At 44.2% G+C, this 26,806-nt stretch overlaps 1 protein-coding gene across 4 annotated transcripts in view; it reads left to right on the top strand.

The window, feature by feature from the left end:
* Positions 1-26,806, top strand: part of DNAH9 (dynein axonemal heavy chain 9) — a 361,130-nt gene that overhangs the window by 14,512 nt on the left and 319,812 nt on the right. For 3 of the 4 annotated variants that reach the window (XM_032280243.1, XM_032280244.1, XM_032280246.1), the window contains exons 6-11: positions 1,358-1,591; positions 10,405-10,572; positions 13,422-13,538; positions 17,625-17,775; positions 21,211-21,325; positions 26,197-26,265. In XM_032280243.1, coding sequence (XP_032136134.1) covers positions 1,358-1,591; positions 10,405-10,572; positions 13,422-13,538; positions 17,625-17,775; positions 21,211-21,325; positions 26,197-26,265 — 854 coding nt within the window. The remainder of the gene's footprint in view (positions 1-1,357; positions 1,592-10,404; positions 10,573-13,421; positions 13,539-17,624; positions 17,776-21,210; positions 21,326-26,196; positions 26,266-26,806) is intronic. The other variant, XM_032280245.1, reaches the window with a different exon arrangement.

Raw genomic sequence — 26,806 nt, 5'->3', positions numbered from 1 at the left:
ACTGGCAATGAGTCAGCAGCAAAGCCTAAGCGGTTAAGAGCACAGCCTCTGACGTCAGGTGATGTCAGGTGATCCTGTACCAATTCCTGGCTTCACCACTTGTCAGCCAGTATGCCACTTGTGTGCCGGGACAAGTCACTTCCTGTGCTGTGCCTCACTCTCCTCCTCTGTACAATAGTGGAAATAAAATGTCGTATCTCTTTTTGGGTTGCTGGGTGATTTGAGGCTTCAATGTGATAACACATATGTCCTCCACAGGGTAAGAACCTGGTACCCGTAAGCTATTGAGAAACAGCTTTTTAGGTTATGCACTTCGTGCTCCTCCTCCTTAGGGATGCTTGTAGCACCAACCAGGGCAGTGTAAACCTCGAGGAGTATATCTTCAAAAAGAACTAGAGTGCTTAAGGGGGTTTGGGTGATTTCTCCAAACTGGTTTTTCTTCTTAGCAGCTGTGTCTCTGAGAAAGTAATGAACAAGTTTAATGAGTAAGAATAACAACTATGGGGTACATTGCAGGCTGCAAAATCCTGTTACATTCATGATTTCCATCGATCATCAGATAAACCCTGCAAGGCGGGCAGGGAAGGTCTTATTTATTGTATTATTTAAAGATGTGGGCTGTGGTTCAGGGAGGTTAACTGACTTGCCCAAAGACACCCAAACCAGGACCCAAACCCAAGCTGTTGAACTCCTAGACTAGTGCCTTTCCATTACATCAGTTTATCAACCAGAACTCTTTTGATTGAAAGTGTTAAGAAAACCCAAACCAATGTAAGAAAACTCAAACCACAAGTAGGAAACACAAAAAGAAAACATACTGGCTCATGTACCTTGAAAGTCCAAGGTAAGACTGGTCTCCGCCCTGACTGGCAATGTGGCCTTAGATGATGTTAGCCAGACCCAGGGACCCACCCTGTGGTGGTAAAGGTGGCTGTCCCTGCAGCTCCAGCTTCCCAGTTTTCCAGGGATAAGCTTCTCTGAGGCAGAAAAATAATTATGGTCCAAATAATTCTTGCAGTCAAATTACTTTGCTTTTGAAAGCCAATAAGTCACAAAATAACACCTGGGAAAGAAGAGCACCTGCTCCAGCCCCAGCTAGCCCAACAAAGTTTCACTGTGTTTCCTTGCCTCTGGTTACTTGCCCATTCCTGAGCCAATCACTGTAGCTTCAGTCACTAAGACTATTTGGCCGAAACCCAGGTCTTAGTCCACATGTGGAACTGAGTGTGAGGTCAGATGTTTCCTCTATTATCCCCATGAAAAATATTACTTGGACAATGATTCAGTTCAGAGTTGGTGTTGCAAAGTTATAGGATGTCTGCACCTGCTCCGTGATAATCATCTGTTTGTCTACCAGGCCTCTAATTATCTCAGCCCAGAAGACCTCCTGAGAAGTGAGGTAGAAGAAAGTCAGAGAAAACTGCAGGTGGTCTCGGACACTTTGAGCTTCTTCAAGCAGGTGTTTCAGGACAGAAGGGAGAATCTCCACACTTACTTCAAAGAGAACCAGGAAGTCAAGGAGTGGGATTTCCAGTCTTCTTTGGTCTTTGTGCGACTAGACGGCTTCCTGGGACGACTGCACGTGGTGGAGGTGAGTGTGTTCCTCACCCTGGGCTCTCAGCCCAACAGAAAGAAGCAGTCCAGGGGTCCAAAAAGTGGAATAGGAAAATGCACAACACAACCTGATAGCCAACCCTCCATCAGCTGGAATAATCCATAGTAAAGGTTCAGTTGGCCGGCACAGTGTCTCACACCTCTGTGATGGAGCACTTTGGGAAGCTGAGGCTGGTGGATTACTTGAGCCCAGGAGTTTAAAATCAGCCAGGCCAACATGGCAAAACCCCTTCTATACCAGAAATTTAAAAAAAAAAAAAATAGGTATGTGGTGTGTGTGCCTGTAGTCCCAGCTACTCGGGAGACTGGGGATGGGAGGATGGCTTCAGCCTGGGAGGCAGAGGTCACAGTGAGCCAAAATTGTGCCACTGCACTCCAGTCTGGGTGACAAAGCCAGACCTTATCTCAAAAAAAATAAAAAGTTTTAATAAATAGCTGTTATTTGGATTGATCATCATATCACATAATGGCGGTTCTAGTAGAAGTTTAGAAAATTCTGATCACAGACCCATTTAGGAAGAAGGCCCGAGGAATCAATGAAGTAATTCAAGAGGTTTGCAAATTCCCCATAGCCTTTAAACTGAGTTTCAAATAAATTCTGCCTAGAAAATACAGTATGCAGGGCCAGGCACAGTGGCTCACACCTGTAATTGCAGCACTTTGGGAGGCTGAAGGGAGAGGATCACAAGGTCAGGAGTTCGAGACCAGCCTGACCAACATGGTGAAACCACGTCTCTACTAAAAATACAAAAATTTGCTAGGCATGGTGGTGTGCATCTGTAATCCCAGCTACTCAAGAGGCTGAGGCAGGAGAATCGCTTGAACCGAAGAGGTAAATGTTGCCCTGAGATCACGCCACTGCACTCCAGCGTGGGCAACAGAGCAAGACTCCATCACACACACACACACACATACAAAGAAAAGAAAAGAAAGTACAGTATGCAGAATGACACTGAGCAAATCTTTATTAGGCTGGCCACTCCCACAAAGCTAGTGCTTTGAACTTCCCCTCCTCCACTCTCCTGTCTTCAAGGCAGCTCCCAAAAGTCCAAATCTAATGAGTCCCTGTGCAAAAGAAACATGAATTTTGTTCAAAGTTATGTCTTTCTCTCAATTATTTAAAAATAAATATGGATGTTAGTTGAAATACTAGAATGAGAAGGCATACTTTTTCTTTTGTTTCAGTTCTCAAAACTTACTATGTTTAACAGGTCTCTCAACATTTTACAGCTATCTGTTTACTGATTGGGCTTGGAAGAGAGGGTAATGGGCCTAATAAAATGAAAGACAAACTTAAAACTGATTTGAGAAATTCAGGGTTGAGTTTAAGATTAAGACAAGAGCCAGAGGAACAGAGAAGGAATGAGAATCATATTCCCATCTATCTTTTTTTTTTTTTTTTCTTTGAGGCAGAGTCTCACTCTGTTGCCCAGGCTAGAGTGCAGTGGCCCAATCTCAGCTCACTGCAATCTCTACCTCCTGGGTTCAAGTGATTCTCCTGCCTCAGCCTCTGAGTAGCTAGGACTACAGGCACACACCACCACGCCTGCAATTTTTTTGTTGTATTTTTAGTAGAGATAGGGTTTCACCATGTTGGCCAGGATGGTCTCGATCTCCTGACCTCATAATCCACCCACCTCGACCCCCCCAAAGTGCTGGGATTATGCACATAAGCCACTGTGCCCGGCCATTCCCAGCTATCTTGAGCAGTTTTGGAGGGAAGAGAGAGATGCTAGGAAGAAGCCGTGATGAACAAAGCAAACCACGAGAGGACAAGGACAGGAGAACATAAGATTGGATCTGTTACCAGTTCAAAAAGTATTGATTCAGCATTACCATGTGCCAGGCACAGAGCTAGGGACTGAGATACAAAGGTCCCAAATGTGGTTTGCTTGTAAGAAGCTGGTGGACCTGCAGCCACTGCAGAAGGAAGACAGGCTAAAGGAGGAGATCGGGGGAAAGACACAGAATCAGGAAAGTGGGATATACTGAATGCCATCATAAAAGTGAGATTGACGTGTTACTACAAGCAAGAAAGAGGAGTCTCTCACCCAGCAGGACTTTGACAAAAAGTGGGGAGCATAAGAGGAAATCAGTTGTGAAACTGGAGTAGGGATTTCCCAGGGAAAACAAAGATGAGAAGAGCATAAAGACAGAGAAAATGTGTGAGAAAGAAAGCCAGAAGATGGATCTTATGAAAGGCACCCCTTAAACCCTTCGTCAGGATCACAGACACTATAAATAATTGATTATCTAGCTTTATCCTAAATGCTTCTTTTTCCCTCTGCTGTTTCCATCACAGTGGACGCACAGTCTGTCCCCTCCTCCTCCTGCACTCTGTATTCCTCTCATATCCACCATCAATTCCTTTGCTGCTGTTTACTGAGAGGTGAGGGACACTCCAGCCCAAACCCATGCCTGGCCTGGACCAGCCACAAAGACCGAATCACCATCACTGCTTTGCAGCAGCCACACTCGCAGGTGCTCCAGCCCTGCAGATGGCCCTGGGAATGAATGGCAGCAGAGCATGGCTCTGAAATGACTCCCAGACAGGGCCCTCAGGCCCTGTGCACACATGCTAATGATTTGATTTTGCATATAGACAGCTATTCTAACATCAGGGTGCCTGATCTGCAGGGTATATTCAGTAAATATAAGCAGCGATGGCCACCAGCCTCCCTAGAGTCATTACCCTCACAATAAGTCCTTTATCAGGCTGTTGCTGCTGCTTTCTGAATCACGGGCACAGATGCATAAAAAGTAGTTGCCCCCGTTTACTTAGAGGATGACGTGAATGTCACCAAGCTCCCTGCCTTACTGCCGCTTCTTCTCTTGAGTCTTGTTCTGTCCTTTGCTCTGGTCAGCTTCTTTGCTCCTGTGCCCAGCTGCTCCATCTCTTTTCCTGACTGTGTTTCCTGCTCCTTCCCTGTCTCTAATTCTTCCTCCTCTTTTTACTTGGTCCCCCTTTCACTTTTTTCTCTTTCTCTGTTTTCTAACTTCCCTGACCTCTTCGTTGGTCCTGAATTTCCATGCTTTTTCTTCTTGCCACAGCTGCTCCTTGCCCCCGTTCCTCCTATTTCCTCCCCTTTTATTTTTCATCTCCCAAACATCTGCCTAGATGCAGCGCCCTTGCCCTTTGCTATCTTCCTCCTCCCCCAGCTCTTCCCTCCTGTCTGTGCAGTGGAACACAGGACTATCGACTGTCCTCTGGCATATTTCATGTACCTTTAGTTAACATTCCGTGTATCTCCGTGATCAATGCCTGTTTGAAATGAGATTAATCTGCCTCTCTCCAGTAAAACTTAGCATGAACTTAGCCTTATTCATCTTCTATCCTAATACAATCTATGGCCACTGAGATGATGGTAGCTGTAATTAAAAAATACACGAAACCAGGTTAATGAAGTGACACCAACGTGTTTATCTCTCTGCATGCTCACATCAAGGGTTATAGTGTGAAGGGCTGGTTTTTAATCCCCACAATTCTCCTAAATTTCATTCCTCTGATGTGAGTTGCCTTTTTATTCTTTCACTCTTTTTGCACAAAAGCATATCGTTGTGCAGATCCAGTCTTCCTGTGTGGGTGCCTGCTAAATGCCAGAAGTGGGGGTGGCTTGGAAGAAGGGGTATACGTTGCTGAGTAGTTTTCAGTGTCTGCAGTAAGTGGAGTAATCGCATTTTCAGGATACCACCATCTTCCTCTGCCTTCTTATCACACCCATGATACGACTAGCCTCTTAGAGATCTAACCCTTGTGGGGCAAAGAATGAGGAATAGAAAAATAAAAAAACTAACATGTTTCAAGAATCTGTCCCATGACAGAACCTGTGTCCATGCAATCATCTTAAGAACCGGGTATCAGTATCTTTTCTTTAACAAATGAGCATAACTAAATCTGATACATAAATTAACTCACCCACAGTTATATAGGTTGGAGAGGTTTAGCTGAGATTTGTACCCAGGGGGATGGATGGTTCGAAGTACTGTCTTTGCACCAAACTCTGATATCTTCCAGGGAGTTGTAAAGGTCTGTTTCCCTCCTTCCGTCCTTTCCTCTTTCTTTCCTCCCACTGTCCTGGTTTGAGGATCCCAAACTGGTTTTGTGGTTTTATTCTGCCCTTACATACTCTGTTCTACTTTTGTATGCTCAATTTTTGCCATATGATTTCTAGGTCTTTATATCTAAATAAGTTACTCGGGTAAAATTATAATTCCCATCCCATGAAAGGATCTTATTTGACTTTATGACTTACTAAGAAAATCCCGGAAGTAAATAAAATCTTTGCAATTTGAATGAACCATCATAAATCGAAGAGAAAAAGAGTTGTTGGGTTGCCTCTTGATTCCTTCTTTCATCCTGCCTTCCTGCTCAATGTCTCAGTGCTCACACACACACCAAGTTCAATTTTGTGTCATAGAGTTGTATGTAGATTCTACAGATCCCTGTTTGAGTTTCTGCCTGCAGCCTCTTCCCTCCAAACAATGCAGTAAGCACCTTGGAGAGATCTCTCATTTCCTTTATTATAAAACTGCAGTAAAGCTGTGATTCACTTGGAGACAAAATGATTTCCTGCTGAGGCTTTATGTGAAGTGATTAGCAGGCAGATAGGTAATAAGCTGACCGATATCCTCACCGTGTTTCCTTTTGCTCTTTCTGCCATCTCCAGGCACTCTCCAGCCTCCTTTCATTCTGAGCCTAATTGGGCGGCTTCCCTTTTAGTCCGGGTTGAATATGTGGTCACATAGGAGACCATCAGGTTGGTGGCAGTCGGAAGGTAAAGAAAACAGTCTTTTTCCAAATGACCTTTTGAGATTTTCATCTATGAATGCCTGCTTTGTGCTCTCCCTTAATGAATTCCCAAGGTTTTCCTTTTAAGATGGGAGGTGTGGCTTCTCCTTCAAGAATGGGGTTGTCATTGAAAGGTCTTGCTTTTACTCCTGATTTTGATTCTTCATCTCAGGGGCCAGAGCACAGATTGCACAGATTGAATCCTCCCCACATCTTCCCACCCACCACCACCATTAAGTGTTGCACTGTTTTTTCATAAGAATAGAACCTGATCAGCCCAGGAAGCTGCCTGGGACCCCAGTGCTCCTTGTTCTGTCTTGAAAGAAGCATGCAAGTGTCCCCTAGATACACCGTTACACATATAATATCCATTAACCTGATCTAATGACATCAGTCTGATCATGGTTAATAATAGTGGCTGCCTTTTATTGAAGTCCTACAGGGAACTTCCCATAAACTTGGTAACCCCACGGCAACTTAAGGGTTACCGTTCCTATCTACAGGTTAGGGAAGTGAAGCTTAGAAAAGTTAGGTGTCTTGGCCAGGTGCGATGACTCACCCCTGTAATCTCAGCACTTTGGGAGGCTGAGGTGGGAGGATCACAAGGTCAAGAGATCGAGACCATCCTGGCCAACATGGTGAAACCCCATCTCTACGCAAAATATAAAAATCAGCTGGGCATGGTGGTGCGTGCCTGTAGTCCCAGCTACTTGGGAGGCTGAGGCAGGAGAATCACTTGAACCCAGGAGACGGCTGTTGCGGTGAGCTGAGATCCTGCCACTGCACTCCAGCCTGGTGACAGAGCAAGACTTGATCTCAAAAAGAAAAAAAAAAAAAAAAAAAAAAGGGAGAGAGAAAAAGAAAAGTTAAGTGTCTTGCTATTTAAGCCACATAGCAAGTAAATGATAGAACCAGGACTGTGTCAACTCAGGAGTTTTTTTGGCTCTAGATCCTAGGCGCTTTCCACAGTGCCATATGTCATATCTCTGAAGTGGATATTTTGGCCTGTGTCTAACATGAATTTCATGTTTACTACTGTGATTAATAAAAATAGATATTTAAAAAATATCTTTTAAACCTCTTACTGGTTTAAATTGCCTTTTATCTGTTTTGTGAGAACTTTTAAATAAACAATGAAAAGAGCTTAAAATTATTTTGATTCTTAAATCAAAGATTTAAAGGCCAATCAAAGATACAGCCATGGTCAGTGCAATAAATCTGGTGTCTATAGTTGTAAGACAATTTCCCACCTGCTTCAGGAACCTTTTCTACTATGCCTCCAATTCAAACTTATTGAAACCCTTTCAGTGATGGAGAGCTCACTCCCTCTCTTCATAGTCCATTCTACAGCATTAGATTGTTGTGTTTTATTAAGTGAAATCACAGGAAATGGCCATTTTTTAGGCCAAGATGATCCATATCAGCAATGTAATAAGTTCAATCTATATGGTGAGGTCACAGCTGCTTCTTTGCCCCGTTCACTCATTTGCCGTCATTCTGCCTTCAATATAGCACCAGGGAAGGTTCCCCCTTGCATTTGACAATGGTCCTGTGGACACCAAAATGCCCTTCTTTATAATCTTCTCTTGTCTGTTTTTTTTTTTTCCACCAACTGTTCTTCAAAGGTTAGGGTTCCTAGCTCCTCTATCACCTTGTTGCTTTTTTTTTTTTTTTTTTTTTTTTTCCTGGACGTTCTATAGCTAAGTCAAAGAACAAAGAGCATATATTCCTTCACTTAACAAATATGTGTTCGGGGTCAAGGACCCTTACAGGTACTGGAAATACTGAGGTATCTTTGGGGCATTTACAACTTACTGGACAGATAAAAGAAATTAGTATAACATAACACCAAATAATATCATTCCAGAGTGTGATAAGAGCTCCATATAAGCAGAAGAAGGGATGAAGAGTTTGGGAGAAAGCTAGATGGGTAGATCTCTTTCTAAAGGAGGGTAAGAAAAGGTCTAAAACCTTGAATTGAGCCCCAAACAAATGTGTTGTCCACCAAGTATGTATTAAGTTACATAAAACAATGTAAGTATCCATCTTTTTAAGTGACCAGACTTTCTCCAAAAATAGAATACTTAAATAAATATCAAATAAATTAAATAGAATCATTAAATAAATATCCTAATACCTAGGATATTTAAATTGAAGATGAAACACCTTCCTGTCACATCCCCTGCCCCCAACCATGCTTTAAGTATCCTTGAAAAATAGCATAGTCTAACAAAATTATCATCTGGGTTTCTGATGTAATCAAACATATCAAAATGCATCTGCCTTTTAAAATGGTTAGGAAGTATTTCCTAAAAATTGAAATTGACATTCACAGAATTATGAAGAATGAGTACCAAGGTTGCATTTCACAGCACAAGTATGACTCTCCCTATAAAACCGATTACAACTAAGCCCTTTACGAGAGACTTGAATTACTATTGAAGTCAATTTCATTTCCATAAAATTCATTTCGGTTTTCTTCCCAATACATCAAGTTGAACATATTTTTAAAGAAAGACTGCCACTTTTCCCACCATTAGTGGCAAAAGTCCCTCACTGGTTTTGGCATCTGTCTTCCCCTGCCTTGGCTGGTGTCTTCCCTCTTCTCTCCTCACTCACTTCAACTGCTTGCTGCCAGCCAGGCATAAACATAGCTGAGCAAAAACAGGCTTGTTAGGTGGGTGCCCAGTCTGCATGGGTACCCTCCTGGCCAAGCAGGGAAAGCCAGCCATTGTCCCTACTTCTCAGTGTCTCTGTCACTGCTGCTGGAGTTGGCGTCCCAGCAGGAGAAAGGAGCCAGGAAACCTGTGCTTGCCTGATGGGTCACCTATAGCAGCCATGGACAGTGAGATTCCCTGTAGTGGTACCAGGACCTGCTGGAGTTTACAGCATCAGTGTCATGGTGCACCTCTTAAACCTCCAGAAGAGAGGACCCCTCTCTCAGTCCACACCAAATGTTAGCCCAGATGACACAAAGGGAACTTTGACCTTCCTCTTTCCTGCCTAAGGGGCATGCATACAGATTGGAAGTCATCACAGGAAGCACATCTTGGTTTGCAGGTTTTGTGATTTTAGGTACTCACAAGAGATAATTCAATCTGTCCTGTTAGACATGCTCAGGAGGAAGCTCCCATCCTACTGGTGGTGAAGCAGCTTCTGCAGGCTCAGGAGGGGCTCCTCCCCAAGGCTTCTGGGATGTGCCATCCACCTGTCATTGGATCCCAAATATACCTGGGACACTGTTACATCAATATCAGCAACAGTGGTAGTGCCTTGGTACTGTGTATTTACTGTGTGTGCAGACCTGGCCTAAATCCCAGGCTTGAGTTAACTGACTTAGCACTCAGGATCATGCTACAGGTGTTATTATTATTCTGCAGCACATGAAGAAGCCCAGCACAGAGCTGGTAAATAACTACTCACTGTCATCCAGCTGGCAACAGGGTGTAACATCCTGTGTACACCCAGCAAGGTCGCCCTGCAGGAGATGTCTTTGCTTGGCAGAGAAGTTGCCAAGAAGGCCAATGTCACCCTCTGGGCATGTCCTCAGGACTATTTGGAGGCTCTGCTTTCTCATCAACATCCTCTAGGATTGCTGTCATTCTAAAACCGGATAACATGGTCCATTTGAAATGAGTGATTTTAGAGAAATCAGCAGTAAAGCTACCAATTATATAAATCCTTTTATTATTATTACATTTTATTATTTACTAAAGACTACAAAGACATAGCGAGGCGGAAGAATACATTTCATTTATTTATGTATGTATATATTTATTTGGGTTTGCGTGAATTTTACTTGACTGTTCTTTCTCTTTGCTTTGTTACTGAGTTTAACCAAGAGTTATTTTTACCAACCCAATCTAATAATAAGGTTACAAAACTAATCAGACTTCACAATTTCCTAAGCAACCAGCACCCCCGTGGTTTCCAACTCTTCTCATCCACTGTTGTTATGATGATGATGATTATTTTAACTCTTTTGTGAATTGTCCCCATAGGGTGTTCTGAAGACGGCCTTGGATTTCCAAAAACTGGGCAAGGTGGAGTTTAGTGGCATCAGAGGAAATGCCCTGAGCCAGCAGGTCCAGCAAATGCATGAGGAATTTCAAGAGATGTACAGGCTTTTCTCAGGGTCCTCCTGTGACTGCCTGTACCTCCAAAGCACGGTAGGGCTTGGAAGGTCTAAATGACCAGCTCCGTCTCTGTTCCAGATGCCTCTCACCTGTAGGGTCTAAGTATTGACTTGCATTTTCCCTGTGTATTTCTTTGGCTCTGTGGTCCCAGCGGTTTTGCTGATTATTCTTTGGGTCGGGAGAAATTATTATTCCTTGTGCCAAGAGAAAGATTTCAAATTGTTCTTTGTGTTGAGAAGAAGATCAAGGAGGCCTCTCCCAATGGTTAACTGCTCCAGACTAATGACAACAGGGTTTCAGAGATGCTGAGGTGGGTATGAGGTGACAGTGGAGGCTAAAAACTTCAAAAGTTATAGGCTTCAAAATTTATAAGCTTCAAAATTTCAAAAGTTAAAAACTTCAAAAGTTAAAAGCTTCAAAAGCTGTAAGCTCAGTGAAAGAAGCCAGACCCAGAAAGACAAATGTTGCATGGTCTCCCCTATACGAGGCATCTGAAATAGTCAAACTCATAGAAGCAGAGTAGAATGGTGGCTGCCAGGGGCGGGGGGGAGAGGGAAATGGAAAGTGATGGTCAAGAGTATATTCGGTTATGCATGATGAAGAATTTCTGGAGCTCTAAGGTACAGCATGGTAAAGATGGTTAACAATACTGTATTACATTGTTCTCACTCATAAGTGGAAGTTGAACAATGAGAACACATAGATACAGGAAGGGGAACGTCACATACCTCACACACCAGGGCCTGTCAAGCGGTGGGGGGGAAAGGGGAGGGAGAGCGTTAGGACAAATACCTAATGTAGGTGGGGCTTAAAACCTAGATGACGGGTTGATAGGTGGAACAAACCACCATAGCACATGCATACCTATATAACAAGCCTGCATGTTCTGCACATGTATCCTAGAACTTATAGTAAAATAATAATTAAAAAACTGTATTACATACTTAAAATTCACTAAAAGGGTAGATCCTAAGTGTTCTCACCACACACACAAAAAGCAAATGGTAACTGTGTGAGGTGATGAATATGTTAATTAGCTTGATTATGGTGATCATTTCACAGTGTATACATGTATCAAAACATCAAGTTGCATACCTTACATATATATAATTTTTATTTGTCATTTATAACTTAATAAAACTGCCGGGAAAAACAGTTTTAAGCTTTGGGCAAGGGAAGCTTTTTGTAAGGGAAGGACAGGCACACCCGGACAGAATTTTATTAGTGGCTTAGAGAGGTGTAAGTGAAGCCATAGCCTGGAGTTTCTGATCTGAACCTGGTTGCCAACAGAACACACAGGATAAGAATAGGGCCAGGGAAGCATTTTCCAGGGCAGGAACAAAGAGCCCAAGTCTCACCTGTAGACCCAGGAAAGCTGCAAGCTGCGAGTCTACGCCCACAGAAGAAAAAAAGAAAAAGGTTCAGCATGAAAACAGAATGGAATTCCCAGAAAAAGGAATGGCAGAATGACTGGAGAAAGGAATGTTAAGAGTGTATGCGGGAAAAGGAGAAAGAAATTAGGGCAGGAATCTGCTCCGAGCACCTTCAGACATCCAGGGGAATCTTAGTTGGCCAGACTCAGGAAGATACTGCCTTCTAAGAATTGCATTAGTCAAAAGTACACCCAAAAAAGGTAGACTGCAAAGCAGCCTGTATACGATGTATTTGCTACCATAATAAAAAATAAAACAAAATCCTATGCCCAAGGAGAAAACTAACAACTAAAAAGAGACATACCACAGTGTCATCATGTTTAGAAAGTAGGACTACACTATGTTTTCCTACTTTTTTTTTCTTTCACACACATACACACACATGCACTACTGTTACAAAGTGATAATAACAAATAATGCCACGAATTAGAGTTTGGAGTTAACAAAATTTCTCTGAAAATTGCTACATTCTAAGAGACATACATTAGGGTTGCCAGATAAACTACACTAATTTGGACATACTAAAAAAAAAAAAAAATTCTTGTTTATCTGAAATTCAAATTTAACTGAGTGCCCCATAGTTTTATTTGCTAAATTTGGCAATCTTAAGAACAAGGCTAGTTGCTGTCTTAACCAATTAAGATGTATTTAGAATAAAGAGTTTGTATTAGTTTAATTAGCTTTCTTTCCCACTAATGGCTAGATTAGTTCACTGACAATGAAAAAATAGAATTCTGACTTGGGCAGGGAAGGAAAGTGGGTGGTAATGTTGGACAGCCCCATTACTGAGGCTGTTGCTGCTGCAGTGCTTTTCAGGGTAATAAGAGCTGGTGTTGGCCGGGTGCAGTGGTTCACGCCTGTAATCCTAACACCTTGGGAGACGAAGGCAGGTGGATCACAAGGCCAGGAGACCGAGACCATCCTGGCTAACATGGTGAAACCCCGTCTCTACTAAAAATATAAAAAATTAGCTAGGCATGGTGACATGTGCCTGTAGTCCCAGCTAATTGGGACTTGGGAGGCTGAGGCAGGAGAATCATTTGAACCTGGGAGGTAGAAATTACAGTGAGTCGAGATTATACCACTGCACTCCAGTCTGGGCAACAGAACGAGATTCCATTTAAAAAAAAAAAAAAGAGCTGATGTTAAGTGAGAGAAAAGGGGCTTCAGGAAGCAGAAGGGAGGAGCATGGAAAGGGCGGAAGAACACCAAACTCACATCTAATTCACCTCACCATTTTGCCTGGAGAATCTAGGTAAAAATGCTGTAATCATAGGGTAACTAACTCTACATGGCCAAAAACTAAGTCATGCCATGGTGAATTTCAGAAAATTAAAATAATTCTTTGGTATAACCAGTTCGAACACAAAAGTTAGCTGTAAGGAGCATAGTGGGGTTGGCTTTCAGAAAATTATGTTTTCCTTATGTGAATATATGGTGTCTCTTCAGGACTTTGAAAATGGTGTCTCTGAATTTAACGAGAAAGTAGAAGATCTTGACCGAAGACTGGGGACTATCATTATTCAAGCTTTTGATGATGCATCTGATTTGGAGCATGCCTTTAAGGTTTGTGTAAATGGGACAGGAGCCACTCTGTCCTGGATACTCCCCTGGCCCTCATCAGAGGATGATACGGATACCTTTCCAACTGTCTGTTCCTGCAAATATTAATTATTCTTGTTAATCTAGTAGAGAAGGAGATGGGAATCCTTCTCATGACAAGAAAGTGTGCAGAATTGGGATTCTCAGGCTGATGACTCACGCTTTCCTGAAAATGTGACAATGTAAAGATACTTTTAAAAAGCATTTCTGCAGTGATCTCTTTAGGTGCCATACCTTTATCAGTAGAGAAAGCATGACCATGCAATACCATGGCTATTTAACCATGGCTACTAGGTTGATTCAATCTGGAGCAAACCCCCTCCCGGGTAATGAGCGATAGGTTTCAAGCATCGATAACTGGAATAAGAAGATTTGTGCTCTTACCATATCATGCTTAGATCAGGTAGTACAAAGTGTATGGGGGAGGTAGTTTAGGACAAGGCGTAGATGAGGAGTAGGTAAGTGGCTGCACAACTGAGAACACTGCATTGTGAGACATGAAGACTCAGTAGAACACGCTAGGTCTTCCACAAACAATCAAGAGGCTTACTCTATAAAGTCTTAAGGGTTCCACTAATTGGTGGAAGTTACAAGAAGTCAGATTTTGGTTCAGTAGAGGAAAGAGATTTCTGTCAAAGCTGTTTAAGATGTAATGGACTTCCTTAGCAAGTAGTTAAGTTTCTGGGCACTGAAAATGTTAATACACAGTTATCTGTGATGGGTGGGACAACTGTAGGAGAGGCTTAAATCCTGGATGGATGGATCTGTGTTATTCTAGAATATTTGGTAACCAAATGTGGCAGGCTCCATTAGCCATTGACTATATATAGAGAGAGATTCCCCTCTCCAAGCATTTGAACCAATCCCAAGGAAAAGGCTTGCATGCATTTACAAAATGATCATGTATGCCATTAACTGTCAGGGCTAATTGAAACTCTGTTGCTCAGGTAACTTGTGGGTCTGAAACTCCATTCGTGTACTAAGGATGCCCAGCCCTAACCATCATGTAGATCCCTCTCTACCAGAGATGTTCAGGAGTCTTCAAGGGATGCCTCACAAGTATTCTCAAGTCACTTTAAAGTCTGAAATCATGGTATCTGCTACATGTCTACAGACCCCCTTTAAATTTTATCTGCCAAGAAAAGTGCTTGGAGGAGTCTTGCCATTGCTTTTCTTCTGATGGTCCCCACCACGAAAACATCTTTGCGTGTGCTAAGGGCATACCTCTTTGGGTTGCAAAATTCCAATCCTTAAAATGTTATGGTAGAGTAAGGTTCTGGGCAGAAGTACAGGGAGACCTTCCCCCTACTGAAGCAGCACTGCCATATCCAGAGCTTCAAAGGGCTCATAAAAGCAGATTATTTTTCTTCTGACCTTGACTCCTCTTCTCAGCAGAGCTTCCAACCCAGCCTATGGAAACTAGTAGGAAAACCACAACCCTCTGATCCCTTCTGCCTCCTTTGTTTCTCCCTTTTTAGTGATCTCACCAACAAGAAACTAAAACTGCCTTCCTCCCCAAGCCACAGCAAAAGCTCCAATGGATATAAGCTCATGCAGAGAAGAGCTTTTTCAAGGTTAGGGAGTAGGGACCAGAGAGAGTACCTGACTCTGGATCCCCTGTTGCTGCTGTAAGATCATCTAACCAGCCAGGCGGGTGGCTCATGCCTGTAACTCCAGCACTTTAAGAGTCCAAGGCGGGTGGATCACGAGGTCAGGAGATCGAGACCAGCCTGGCCAATATGGCAAAGCCCCATCTCTACTAAAAATACAAAAAAATTAGCTGGACGTGGTGGCACGCACCTGTAGTCCCAGCTTCTAGGGAGGCTGAGACAGGGGAATCGCTTGAACCCAGGAGGCAGAGGTTGCAGCGAGCCAGGATCTCGCCACTGCACTCCAGCCTGGCGACAGAGCAAGACTCTGTCTCACAAAGAAAAAAAAAAAGGCGGGGACACGAATCCACAAGTACATCCAAGTCAAGGACCGTGAATAGAGGGTGCAGGCTGGCCATGGTGTTCCCTCAGTGCACACATCTGTACTTCCCCAACAGAAGATTGTAGCTACAGAACTTGGTGGAGTCCTGCTCTCTTATGCTTCCATTAAGGCAGAGCTATTTTTTACTGTGTCCAGAGATCTGGGTGATTGTTTGGTGGAAGAAAGTGTGACCCTAGGGCTTTCCCACTGGATGGCTTTTTAGCACCTTTAGAGCGTCCTTAGAGTGCCTTGGAATCGTTACAGAAATCCAGTCAAACTGTCTGACCTGGAAAACACCTGACCAAGGACCCCATATTTGGCTTTTCTCTGTACTTGGCCATTCCACATAACATGGCCTGGAGACCTCAGACTCCTGGGAGCCATCTAAGATTGTGAGCTGATACCAGCCAGCTACTAGAGCTTGCACTCCCTCCAGGCCTTGAATGTCAGTGAAGCAAAGTGGCTCAACCTGAAGGAAGGAGGTAGAATAAAGAGCATAAGTTCTTAGTCAAGTGCAGACTACTCAGCTTCCAGTTTTAGGACATGTGGGTGTAATTTTACATCATGTTTCTCATGTTCATTGACTTAAAGCAAGGGTTTCAAAATTTTTTCTACAAAAGGACAGAGAATAAATATTTTAGACTGTGGGTACATGTGTTTTCCATCACATACTCTTTTTTTCATTTTATTATTTGTTATTTTTATTTATTTATTTTTGAGACAGATTCTTGCTTTGTTGCCTAGGCTGAGTACCGTGGTGGGATCTCGGCTTATTGCAACCTCCGCCTCTGGGTTCAAGCAATTCTCCTGCCTCAGCCTGCCAGGTAGCTGGGATTACAGGCATGAATCACCATGCCTGGCTAATTCTTTATATTTTTAGTAGAGATGGGGGTTTTGCCACTTGGCCAGGCTGGTCTTGAACTCCTGGCCTCAAGTGATCTGCCTGCCTCAGTCTCCCAAAGTGCAGGGATTATGGGCATGAACCACGTGCCAAGTCCTCTTTTTAATTTTTTTAAATCTTTTTTTAAATGCAACAACCATGCACTGAGGCCACAGGCCAGGCTTGGGTGAGTTTGGCTGCCCACTGCTGTACTTTATGACCTCCTGACTTGACTCACCAGGTGGAGATGAGAGGTTATCATGGAAGGCATGTTTAGAAGCAGTGGATTACTATAACCTAAGTATAACTGGAGTCCTACATGGCCTCATCTCAGAAAAGCATCACAATCGAAGAAACACGCAGGAGCCAGAAAGTAATTAAAAGCATTTCACATCTTGATTTTGCTGCTCTAGGCAACACTGAGGGGTTATAGCCATTTTAATCCCAGGAACACATCTTTAGCACAAGCTCAACATCACTGCCATTCTCAGGGCACCTGCTCTCAGAAAGTTGTTTTTTTGTTGTTCCCATTTCCATCAACACCTTCCTTCTGTTCTAGGTTTTCGTTTTTGGTTTTTTGGTTTTTTTGTGTGTGTGTGATGGAGCCTTGCTGTGTCGCCCAGGCTGGAGTACAATGGTGCAATCTCAGGTCACTGCAGCCTCTGCCTCCCAGGTTCAAGCAATTCTCCTGCCTCAGCCTCCTGAGTAGCTGGGATTACAGGTGCCTGCCACCATGCCCAGCTAATTTTTGTATTTTTAGTAGAGATGGAGTTTCACCATCTTGGCTAGGCTGGTCTTGAACCCCTGACCTTGTGATCCACCTGCCTCGCCCTCCCAAAGTGCTGGGATTATAGGCGTGAGCCACCGTGCCTGGCCTGTTATAGATTTTAATTATGTAGCTCAACTTAACCTTTCTAGCATCTCTAGTCTCCCTTTATTTAATGCTTTATCTAGATCCTCACACCAAGTAGAGCTGGGGGTAGGTAACTCAGCAGATAGGAATTCTCTGTTAGAAGCAAAGGAGAGGAGAAAGGCTATGAATATCCACATATGAATAATTACTGGTCCAATTCCACAATAACACTGTTCATCCTTCTCACATTGGTAGGCATATGGAGGAAAAACCAGGACACTGGATATATGTAAGCATGGAAAAGTTGAGTCTGTGATTTTTTCTTTTTCCTCTGCCTTCCCTACAGCTGCTAGACATAGCAGGAAACCTCCTTGAAAGACCACTGGTAGCGAGGGATGCATCTGATAAATATCTGGTTCTCATCCAAATGTTCAACAAAGATCTGGATGCAGTGAGGATGATCTATAATCAGCATGTCCAGGAGGAAGCAGAACTTGGTAGGCTTGTTGCAGGGGATTTTTGTGGGGATGTTCTGTTACTCAGAAGAAACAACTAATTCCTCTTGTATTTGTTGAATATCCCTATATGGATCCATAAATTCTCAAAGAAGAGCAAGCACAGTCTTCTAACTTGAAATTCCAGACCCCTGTGGGTGACTGTGGAGCTCTCTGAACCGTAGCTTTCCCTGTTTCTGGGACTGAAATTGGCAGGCTGACCCAGCGTGATACAGTCTTGACTGCCTCTGTTCAGCTGAGACCTTGGCATAATGTATGAGTTGACCCTTGATCCGTGTTTCTACACTGACTAATCTTCAACATACCTCCATTCCAAAATAAATGTTCACATGCCTGAGAGAAGTTTCTTACACCTTCCAATGCCATAGCAACCATGCTTCTGGTGGGAGGAACCAGCAGGAGCCCTCCAAAGGGCAGTGCTGTGCCAAGGTGTGGCGTCTCCATTTTTATTACAATGCTTAGAGTCAAAACAAGTGCCTTTCAGTTTTACGTACATTTATTGAGCCCTTGCTACATGCCAGGCAAACCTATGGGTATGGTATAATGTGGCAGGTCAAGATAAGGGATAAAATAAATTAGTACAAAAAGGTGTTTGTTTATAGAATGTGAGTACTGCTCAACTTGAGTTATAAAGAATGGTAACAAGCTGGGAGGGATGGTGTGAACCTCTAGTCCTGGTTCCTCAGGAGGCTGAGGCAGGAGGATTGCCTGAGTTCAACAGTGAGAGGCTGCAGGAACTATGACCCTACCACTGCACTCCAGCCTGGGTAACAGAGCCAGAACCTCTCTCTAAAAATAAAATAAACAATAAAAAAAAATACATTCCTATAGTCAGTCACACAGTGCTTGCACATTGTGGATGCTCAGTAAGTGGTTATTGGACTGAATAGCTTATGGCATCCCAAAAATGATGCCATTTGGATGAAACAAATTATTAACTCCTTATTATTAAAGAATTTCTGCAGTGATCTCTTTATGAAGTGAAAGAACACTAACAAGACAAGATGCATTGTGGCACCTTGAGATTTGAAGGTAGGCTTATGGAACAGGGAGTTGAGCTGAGCCCTAAAAGCTGGGAGATCAACAGTAAAGGAGAAGAGGCAGAGGCCTTCAGAGTAGACACGAGAGGATGTGGAAGGTGATCGGCTGGGAATGCCTATAGCCACACAAGATGTGCAAAAGACACCCAGTCAGCCACGGCATTAGGGGTCAGGTTGGGAAGTGCTCCGAGTGTCATGTTAAGGAATTTGGAATTCGTCATCGAGGCTATGGGAAATTATCAAAGACTTTTAAGTAGCTGAGTAACAGGATCGCTCTGCCTGCAAGTAGGTTTCACGGTGAGGTCATCAAGAATTGCCTCCCCGTAGAAGTCATTTTGAGAAAATCTGTTGGCCAAGCATTATGTGGGATCATCCTAATGACTTCTTAGGGTCCAGTACAGAGTCTGAAAATTCTAATGTCTTCAGAAGCTATATCGGTCACAAATGACCATGACCTTGGTACCTTAAAACACCACCACCCATCTTTCAGCTCACCCTTTTGTAGGTCAGGAATCCAGCATGGTGCATCTGGGTTCTCTACTGAGAGAATCCCAAAGCTGAAATCAAGGCGTTGGCCAGGCTGAGTTTGGGTCTGGAGGAAAAATCCATTGCCAGCCTCCTTTCTGTTGGTAAAATCCAGTTCTTCATGACTATGGGAGTGAAGTCTCCATTTCCTGTTGGCTGTCAGCCAAAGGCCATTCTTAGCAACTAGAAGCCACCTGCATTTATTGCCGTGTAGCCACCTCCATCTTCAAGCCAGCAACAGGACGTTAAATTCCTGTTATGCATCAAATCTCTGCCTTCCTCTCCTGCTACTAGCCAGAGAAAACATTCTGCCTATTTTTTTTTTTTTTTGAGGTGGATTCTCATCCTATAGCCAGGCTGGAGTGCGGTGGTGCGATCTCAGCTCACTGCAACCTCCACCTCCCAGGTTCGAGCAATTCTCCTGCCTCAGCCTCCCAAGTAGCTGGGACTACAGGTGTGTGCCACCACGCCAAGCTAATTTTTGTATTTTAGTAGAGATGGGGTTTCACCATGTTGGCAAGGCTGGTCTCTATCTCCTGTCCTCGTGATCTGCCCACCTTAGACTTCCAAAGTGCTTGGATTACAGGTGTGAGCCACCATGCCTGGTCAGCATTCCACTTTTAACAGCTCACCTGCTTAGGTCAGGCCCACCCAGGGTCCTCCTTCTCCTCCTGCTGTATAACATAACATGACCACAAGAGTGAGCTCACATAGCCACAGTTTGTGCCCACGTTTAAAGGGGAGAGGATTATTTGAGGGTGAGAGTAATTGGGGGTCATCTTAGAATTTTGCCTATCAAGGAGCACAAATGGGAAATGACAGTCATGGATCTGGACTGACTATGGTGACGCCAGGGAAGGGTGGCATCTGTGGTGAAATAAAGGAAGTGACTACTTCTCTAGTTGCTGGTTAGAAATGCCAGCTGATTCTCGCTAATCTTCTCATTTTACCAGAGAAGCTGGAAAGTGAGGTTCTTTAAAAAGTGAAATCTCACATTCGTTAAATCCTGACTACTAAATATAAGCAAACACACCCAATGCCTGGGCCAACATAAGCATATCTAGTCTGTGCTAACTCGAGTCCAGGGCTCCATAATCCACATGGCCTACCTCATTCATCATCATACTAAATTCTCACAGGAACCCTGGAAATTAATTAAGCAAGGAAGATATTCCCATTTTATAGAAGAGAAAATTGAGACCCAGAGTGATTGAGTTGTCTGTTTAAGGGAGTGTTTCACCCGTGACTGTTCAATTAGAGTCATCTTGAGAGCTTTTAAAAAACACTCAATGGTGGCTTGGTGCAGTGGCTCACACCTGTAATCCCAGCACTTTGGGAGGTTGAGGTGAGTGGATCACCCGAGATCAGGAGTTCAAGACCAGCCTGACCAATATGGTAAAACCTCATCTCTACTAAGAATACAAAAATTAGCCAGGCGTGGTAGTGGACACCTGTAATCCCAGCTACTCGGGAAGCTGAGACAGGAGAATCGCCTGAACCTGGGAGGCAGAGGTTGCAGTGAGCTGAGATTCCGCCACTGCACTCCAGCCTGGGCAACGGAGTGAGACTCCTTAAAACACTCATGGCTGGGCCCATCCCAAGAGCAATCAGAATAGCTTGGGCTGGGGACCCAAGTCCCTTGAGGCTGTGAGTATTGTCTCAGTCAGGCTTTCTTCCTCTTTAACAGAACCTCCCCCCACCCCCCCCCCGCAGGAACTCCATTGTGCTCTCAGGTGACTGTAGTCTGGAGGTAGATTAGGTAAAAGAGGAGTATCTGGCGGGAGGCGTTTGCAGGGTGGAGAGGGCTGCAGTGCTCTAGACTCATTTCGGTCTGTCTGTGCCGTGTCCCCAGGGTTCTCCCCCGTGCACAAGAACATGCCCGCCGTGGCTGGGGGCCTCCGCTGGGCACAGGAGCTGAGGCAACGCATCCAGGGTCCTTTCAGAAACTTTGGACGCATCACACACTCGTGAGTATTGTGTTCCTGAAAGCTGGTTTTGTCCTGGGCTGCTTTTCCTGCCTTGGAATCCGAGTGTTGTAGAAACGCAACCCCCTTCACAAAGACTGGAAAGTCATCTTCCTTTCTTTCCATTTCCAGCAAGGGATTAGATACCTATTGGCCAAGCAGTCATGATATTGACGCATTTGGACTGACAAGCAGGTCCCTTAGTGTTAAGTGAGGTGTAACTGGCTGACTCCTTTTGCTCCGTGGGATTCATTTCTAGAGGACAATGAGTCAGGGATTTCAAGGTCTGGGGAGTTCTTCCACATGTCTCCATGCTGCTGAGGCCACTGGAAAATAATGAAGCCCAGTGTTTCCTCAGGTGCAGTATGAGGTCCTTGTAAATCAGAACAACCCTAAGAAACCTGTTAAAGATGTGGGTTCCAGGGCCTCACCTGTCACTGGCTGAATCTGAATCAGCTGTGGGCTGTGAATCTGTCCCTTCAGCAAGCTCCTCCTGTGATTCTGATGGTGACCAAGTTTGGAAACCATCAGCTTGCTTCACAGCTAAGGTTAGAAGCTGAGCTAGAAGCATCTCAGCTGCTAATTGTGTTGTTGTGTTTAAGATGCTGCCTGAGGAAGGGCAGTCTTTCTTGGATCCCTCTTTCTAAAAGACTGAATCTTGCCGAGAGCACACAGGTTTTGGAAAACAACAGAAGGAAAGGAATCAAAGTCTGGCCTTTGGACTCACAGGCTTTTTGGAGTTAGCGAAGGTCTTAGAGACCCTCTGGCCTGGCCCAAGTAGGAAGACTCAACACCATCAGAGGCCAGACAAATGCAAATGAGTGAGTGAGGCAGGTGCTATAGGACGGCCAGGATGGGGTCTGCAGGGAGCCACCAACACCCCACTCCAGCGTTGCCAAGCCAAAAAGCAGACCCAATGTGACCAATGTCCTGACTATTGGAGGTAAGCTGGAAACTGGATTTTGAAGGTGAACATCCAACTTTCCAATGATCAAGGATTCAATTTTTTCTCAGACGGCGCAGACCTAACAAAGCATGCCTGTGAGGCAGGTCTGCCCTGTGGGTAATCCATTTGCAGCATCTGCTTGGGTCTGGGCAGGCTCTTTATTTTCGGATGAAGAAATGGAAGAATTGAAGAGAGATGACTTGTCCAAGATCCTAGAGACAGGCAAAGAAAGAACTGAAGAAAAAATGCCTGGTTCTCCAGGCTCCTAATCCAGAACAGTTCCCAGGGACCACCAACCCTGGGAAGTTTGGCGGCGAGTAGGACTGAGTCCTCATGCATGTCAGTTATGCAGCGGAAGGGTGAAGATATGTGAATGTGGTGGGGGGGGAAGGGGATGCCAGGCCTGCCTCTAAAATGTGGACTGCAGTAGCTGTCACAGGCCTGGTTCCCAGGGAGCAGATCTATGATGTGTGTGCAGGAATTTATAGAGATCCTTTCAGGAGCAGCACCCATGAGGGAGGGGCAATGGATTGGGCGGAGAAAGAAGCTGAGCTGCTGAGCTGCAAGAAAGTTGCAATGGAGGCCTCAGCCAGTGCTCCAGGGAGCTTGGGCCCGTCAGAGCTGCACTGCCTCTGTACCCCAACATCAGCTGGTTGGATGTGGGCTTTCCTGGGGAGGGGCATGATCTTTGGGCCAGGCAGCTCGCTTTGGCCAAGGCTGTTCCCAAAGAGGGAGGCAGCATTGCTTCTGCAGCAGCCAACACTCCTGGCTGGAGGGGACAGGGTGAGGCAGGGGTGGAAGTGGGGAGGTTTGAAGGCATACGAGAGCCTGGTCCCACAAGGGGATCTTGAAGGCACACAACAGAGACCTCTGTAATTCCTGTGAAAACTACCCCTTGTTTTTTTTTTTTTTTTTTTTTTTTTTTTTTTTTTTTTTGAGATGGAGCCTTGTCCTGTCGCCCAGGCTGGAGTGCAGTGGCGTGATCTCGGCTCAGTGCAACCTCCACCTCCCACCTCCCCAGTTTAAGCGATTTTCCTGCCTCAGTCTCCTGAGTAGCTGGGACCACAGGCACGCTACCACACCCATCTAATTTTTGTATTTTTGGTGGAGATGGGGTTTCACTATGTTGGCCAGGATGATCTGGATCTCAACCTCATGATCCGCCCGCCTCAGCCTCCCAAAGTGTTGGGATTACAGGTGTGACCGCTTGTTTTAAAAATGAATTCAAATGTATATTATGCTCTATAATAGGAAGTGACTGGTTATTAAAAATGTTTTAGATTTCTCACCATGAGGTGACATGGAGGCTGCAGGGAATTTCACTGTGCTTATTCCTGTGACTCCCCAGACCCACTCGGCAACATGCCTATGGGAGAAGCCTCACTCTGCCCTGGCCTCATTTATTTCTAGATACAAAACTGAGACCTGGGGTTGGGGCCTGTGGGGCTGGTGGAAATCACACAGACTGGGAGGGGAGAGCGCCCATTCGGGCTGGAGCATGTTCCACCTCTCCTTGCTGTCTGGCAGATGCATCTGCTCATTCACCATGAAAGTGAAATGAATAACTGGGGGAAAAAAATGCCAGCAAATTCAGTGCTTTCTCTGCAGGCACAAGGACTTCTGTGGAAAGCTTGAGGGATCTGGTGAAGAAATCCTATGTTAGTTTAAAGAGCAAGTGGATTTTAAGGAATCTCTGCAGTAAGCTGCCTCATTTTGCCACCAGGACAAACAGAAACAATCCTCCACATAGTTAGTTTGACAGTTTTGAAGAATTAAAGAGACTTCACCAATTTTTTGCCAGGAGATGACTTTCATTAGTGTTGCAGCAAGCACCAAAACCAGTTGTGAGTAACAGTGCCTTTAGCCACATGCTCCTCTGTGGTCTTTAACATTTCTGCAGAAGCCTCCATGTGTCTGTGTGTGTGTGTGTGTACGCATGCACACAGGCACTTGTGTTTATGCATGTTATATGTACATATGTGCACACTTACATGTATGTGCATTATGTGTGCACATGTTTCAGGGGTAAAAGCTGGGAGGGACCCTCATGTAAAAACATGAAGAAGTGGTAGTGTTTCTGATCACATCTTCTAGATGGATTTCAGAAAAGGGGAAACATACATATTTAAATATATATAAAAGGCCAGGTGCGGTGGCTCACACCTGTAATCCCAGCACTTTGGGAGGACAAGGCAGTCAGATCACAAGGTCAGGAGTTAGAGACCAGCCTGGCCAACGTGGAGAAACTCCATCTCTACTAAAAATACAAAAATTAGCTGGGCATGGTGGCACACATCTGTAATCCCAGCTATTCAGGAGGCTGAGGCAAGAGAATCGCTTGAACCTCAGGAGGTGGAGGTTGCAGTGAACCAAGATCATGCTACTGTACTGTAGCCTGAGTGACAGAGCAAGACTCTGTCTCAAAATATATATATATATTTTTTGAGATATTTAAATATCTAGGTAGATATCTAGGTAAATATCTACCTAGATATTTACCTGGCATATAGTGTTATAAACAATCATGTATCACTTACCAATGGGGTTATGTTCTGAGAAGTATATTCCTAGGCAATTTCGCCATGATGTGAACGTCATAGAGTGTATTTACACTAACTTACGTCTGTGGTCTAGCGTATTGCTCCTAGGCTACAAATGTGCTATGGTCTAGTGTAGGCTAGGAGCAATACGCCGCATGATCAATATGCTCTATGGTCTAGTGCATTGCTCCTAGGCTACAATTCTGTGCGGTGTGTGACTGTCCTGAGTATTGCAGGCAATTGTAGCACTGTGATAAGTGTTTGTGTATCTAAACATAGCTGAACATAGAAAAAGTACAGCAGGCTGGACACAGTGGCTCATGCCTATAATCCCAGCACTTTGGGAGGCCAAGACAGGCGGATCATGAGGTCAGGAGTTTGACACCAGCCTGGCCAACATGGCGAAACCCCACCTCTACTAAAAAATACAAAAATTAGCTGGTGTGGTGGCGCATACCTGTAATCCCAACTACTCAGGAGGCTGAGGCATGAGAATCACTTGAACCTGGGAGTCAGTGGTTGCAGTGAGCTGAGATCATGCCATTGCACTCCAGCCTGATGACAGAATGAGACTCCATCTCAAAAAATAAAAAAAATAAAAAGTACAGCAAAAAATATGGCATACAAAATAAAAAATGGTACACTTGTGTAGGACACTTACCATGAATGGAGCTTGCAGGATGGGAAGTTGCTGTAAGTGAGTCCATGAGTGGGTGGTGAGTGAATGCGAAGGCCCAGGGCGTTACTCTACACTTTTATACGATTGGATTGGCAGCACAGTAGGTTTGTTGACACCAGCATTACCACAAGCATGTGAGTAATGCCTTGTACCGTGTCACTAGGCAATAGGAATTTTTCAGCTTCATTAAAGTCTTATGGGACTGCTGTTGTATAATGCGCATATATGTTGACCAAAATGCCATGTGGTGCATGATTGTATATAACAATTGATGGTCTTAAATACAGAGAACTATAGCACCTATAATTTTTTTCATATTTCGTTTTCCCTTTTATTGAAATTTTTGAAGGACCTCATTTACCTTGTGCGTGACTGACTCAGCTAGGTGAGGGTGTTGGAGCTCCAGGCCCAAAAGGTTATGATAACTCTGTCACTTGCAGAGCTGTTTGCATTTCAGGAAGTGCAGATGCCCTCTAGTGGCCAGAGTAGGATGTTCAGGAAGAAGAAGGGCTCTGTTAGGGCTATTTGGAAACCAGCCAAGGAGCTATTCACGCTCTTTTAAAGACTGCATTGCACTCCAGCCTGGGCAACAAGAGCAAAAACCTATCTCAAAAAAAAAAAAAAAAAAAAAAAAAAGACTACAGTTTGTTCCTGGGATTATTATTATGACTTCTAATTCTGTGTCACTTTTTCTTTTTGGTACAAGTAGTTGCATGGAATCTGCAGAAGGAAAGCGAATGAAACAAAAATATGAAGATATGCTCTCCTTGCTAGAAAAGTAAGCAACTTCTGGGATTGCGTTGGTCTGCAAATCGCACAGCCTCCACGATGCCTTTTGCAGCTCCTAGTTTGTGCAGATTCCTCAGTGGCTCTGAAGTATCACTGTGTGTTTTATGTTATAACCACAATATTTGTGAGTATGGTATTTCCGGGTTGCAGACACAGGGTCTCCGGTGGTATTCAGCTCTATTCTGGAAACAAATACTTTTCCAGTGTAGTTTTGCTGGGAGTGTGAACTAGCTCTAGGATTGGGGCGCTACTTGTGGTACTCCAAGATTGGAGTCATGGAACGTTGCAACAGCTGCTTACTAAGCAGAAAGCAACGGTGCATGCTGCACAAAGAGGAAATAAGTTAAAAAATACTTCCTGCATCATTTTATGGAGAAAGCATAAGAGTGAAAATTTTATATGACTTCAGAGTTGTTCCTGCCTTAAAGCTGAATGAGTCTTTCGTGGGCTTGGGGTCTGGAAACAGCCATTTCTTCTCCTGCCATTTGCTCTTTCTCCTGATTCAGGAGGCAGAACCAATTGTAGCAGTT

Source organism: Sapajus apella, unplaced genomic scaffold, assembly GCF_009761245.1.
Source record: "Sapajus apella isolate SASKATOON/1434 unplaced genomic scaffold, GSC_monkey_1.0 scaffold12, whole genome shotgun sequence".
NCBI classification, from domain to species: domain Eukaryota; kingdom Metazoa; phylum Chordata; class Mammalia; order Primates; family Cebidae; genus Sapajus; species Sapajus apella.
This window is presented reverse-complemented; position numbering and strand designations above follow the sequence as displayed.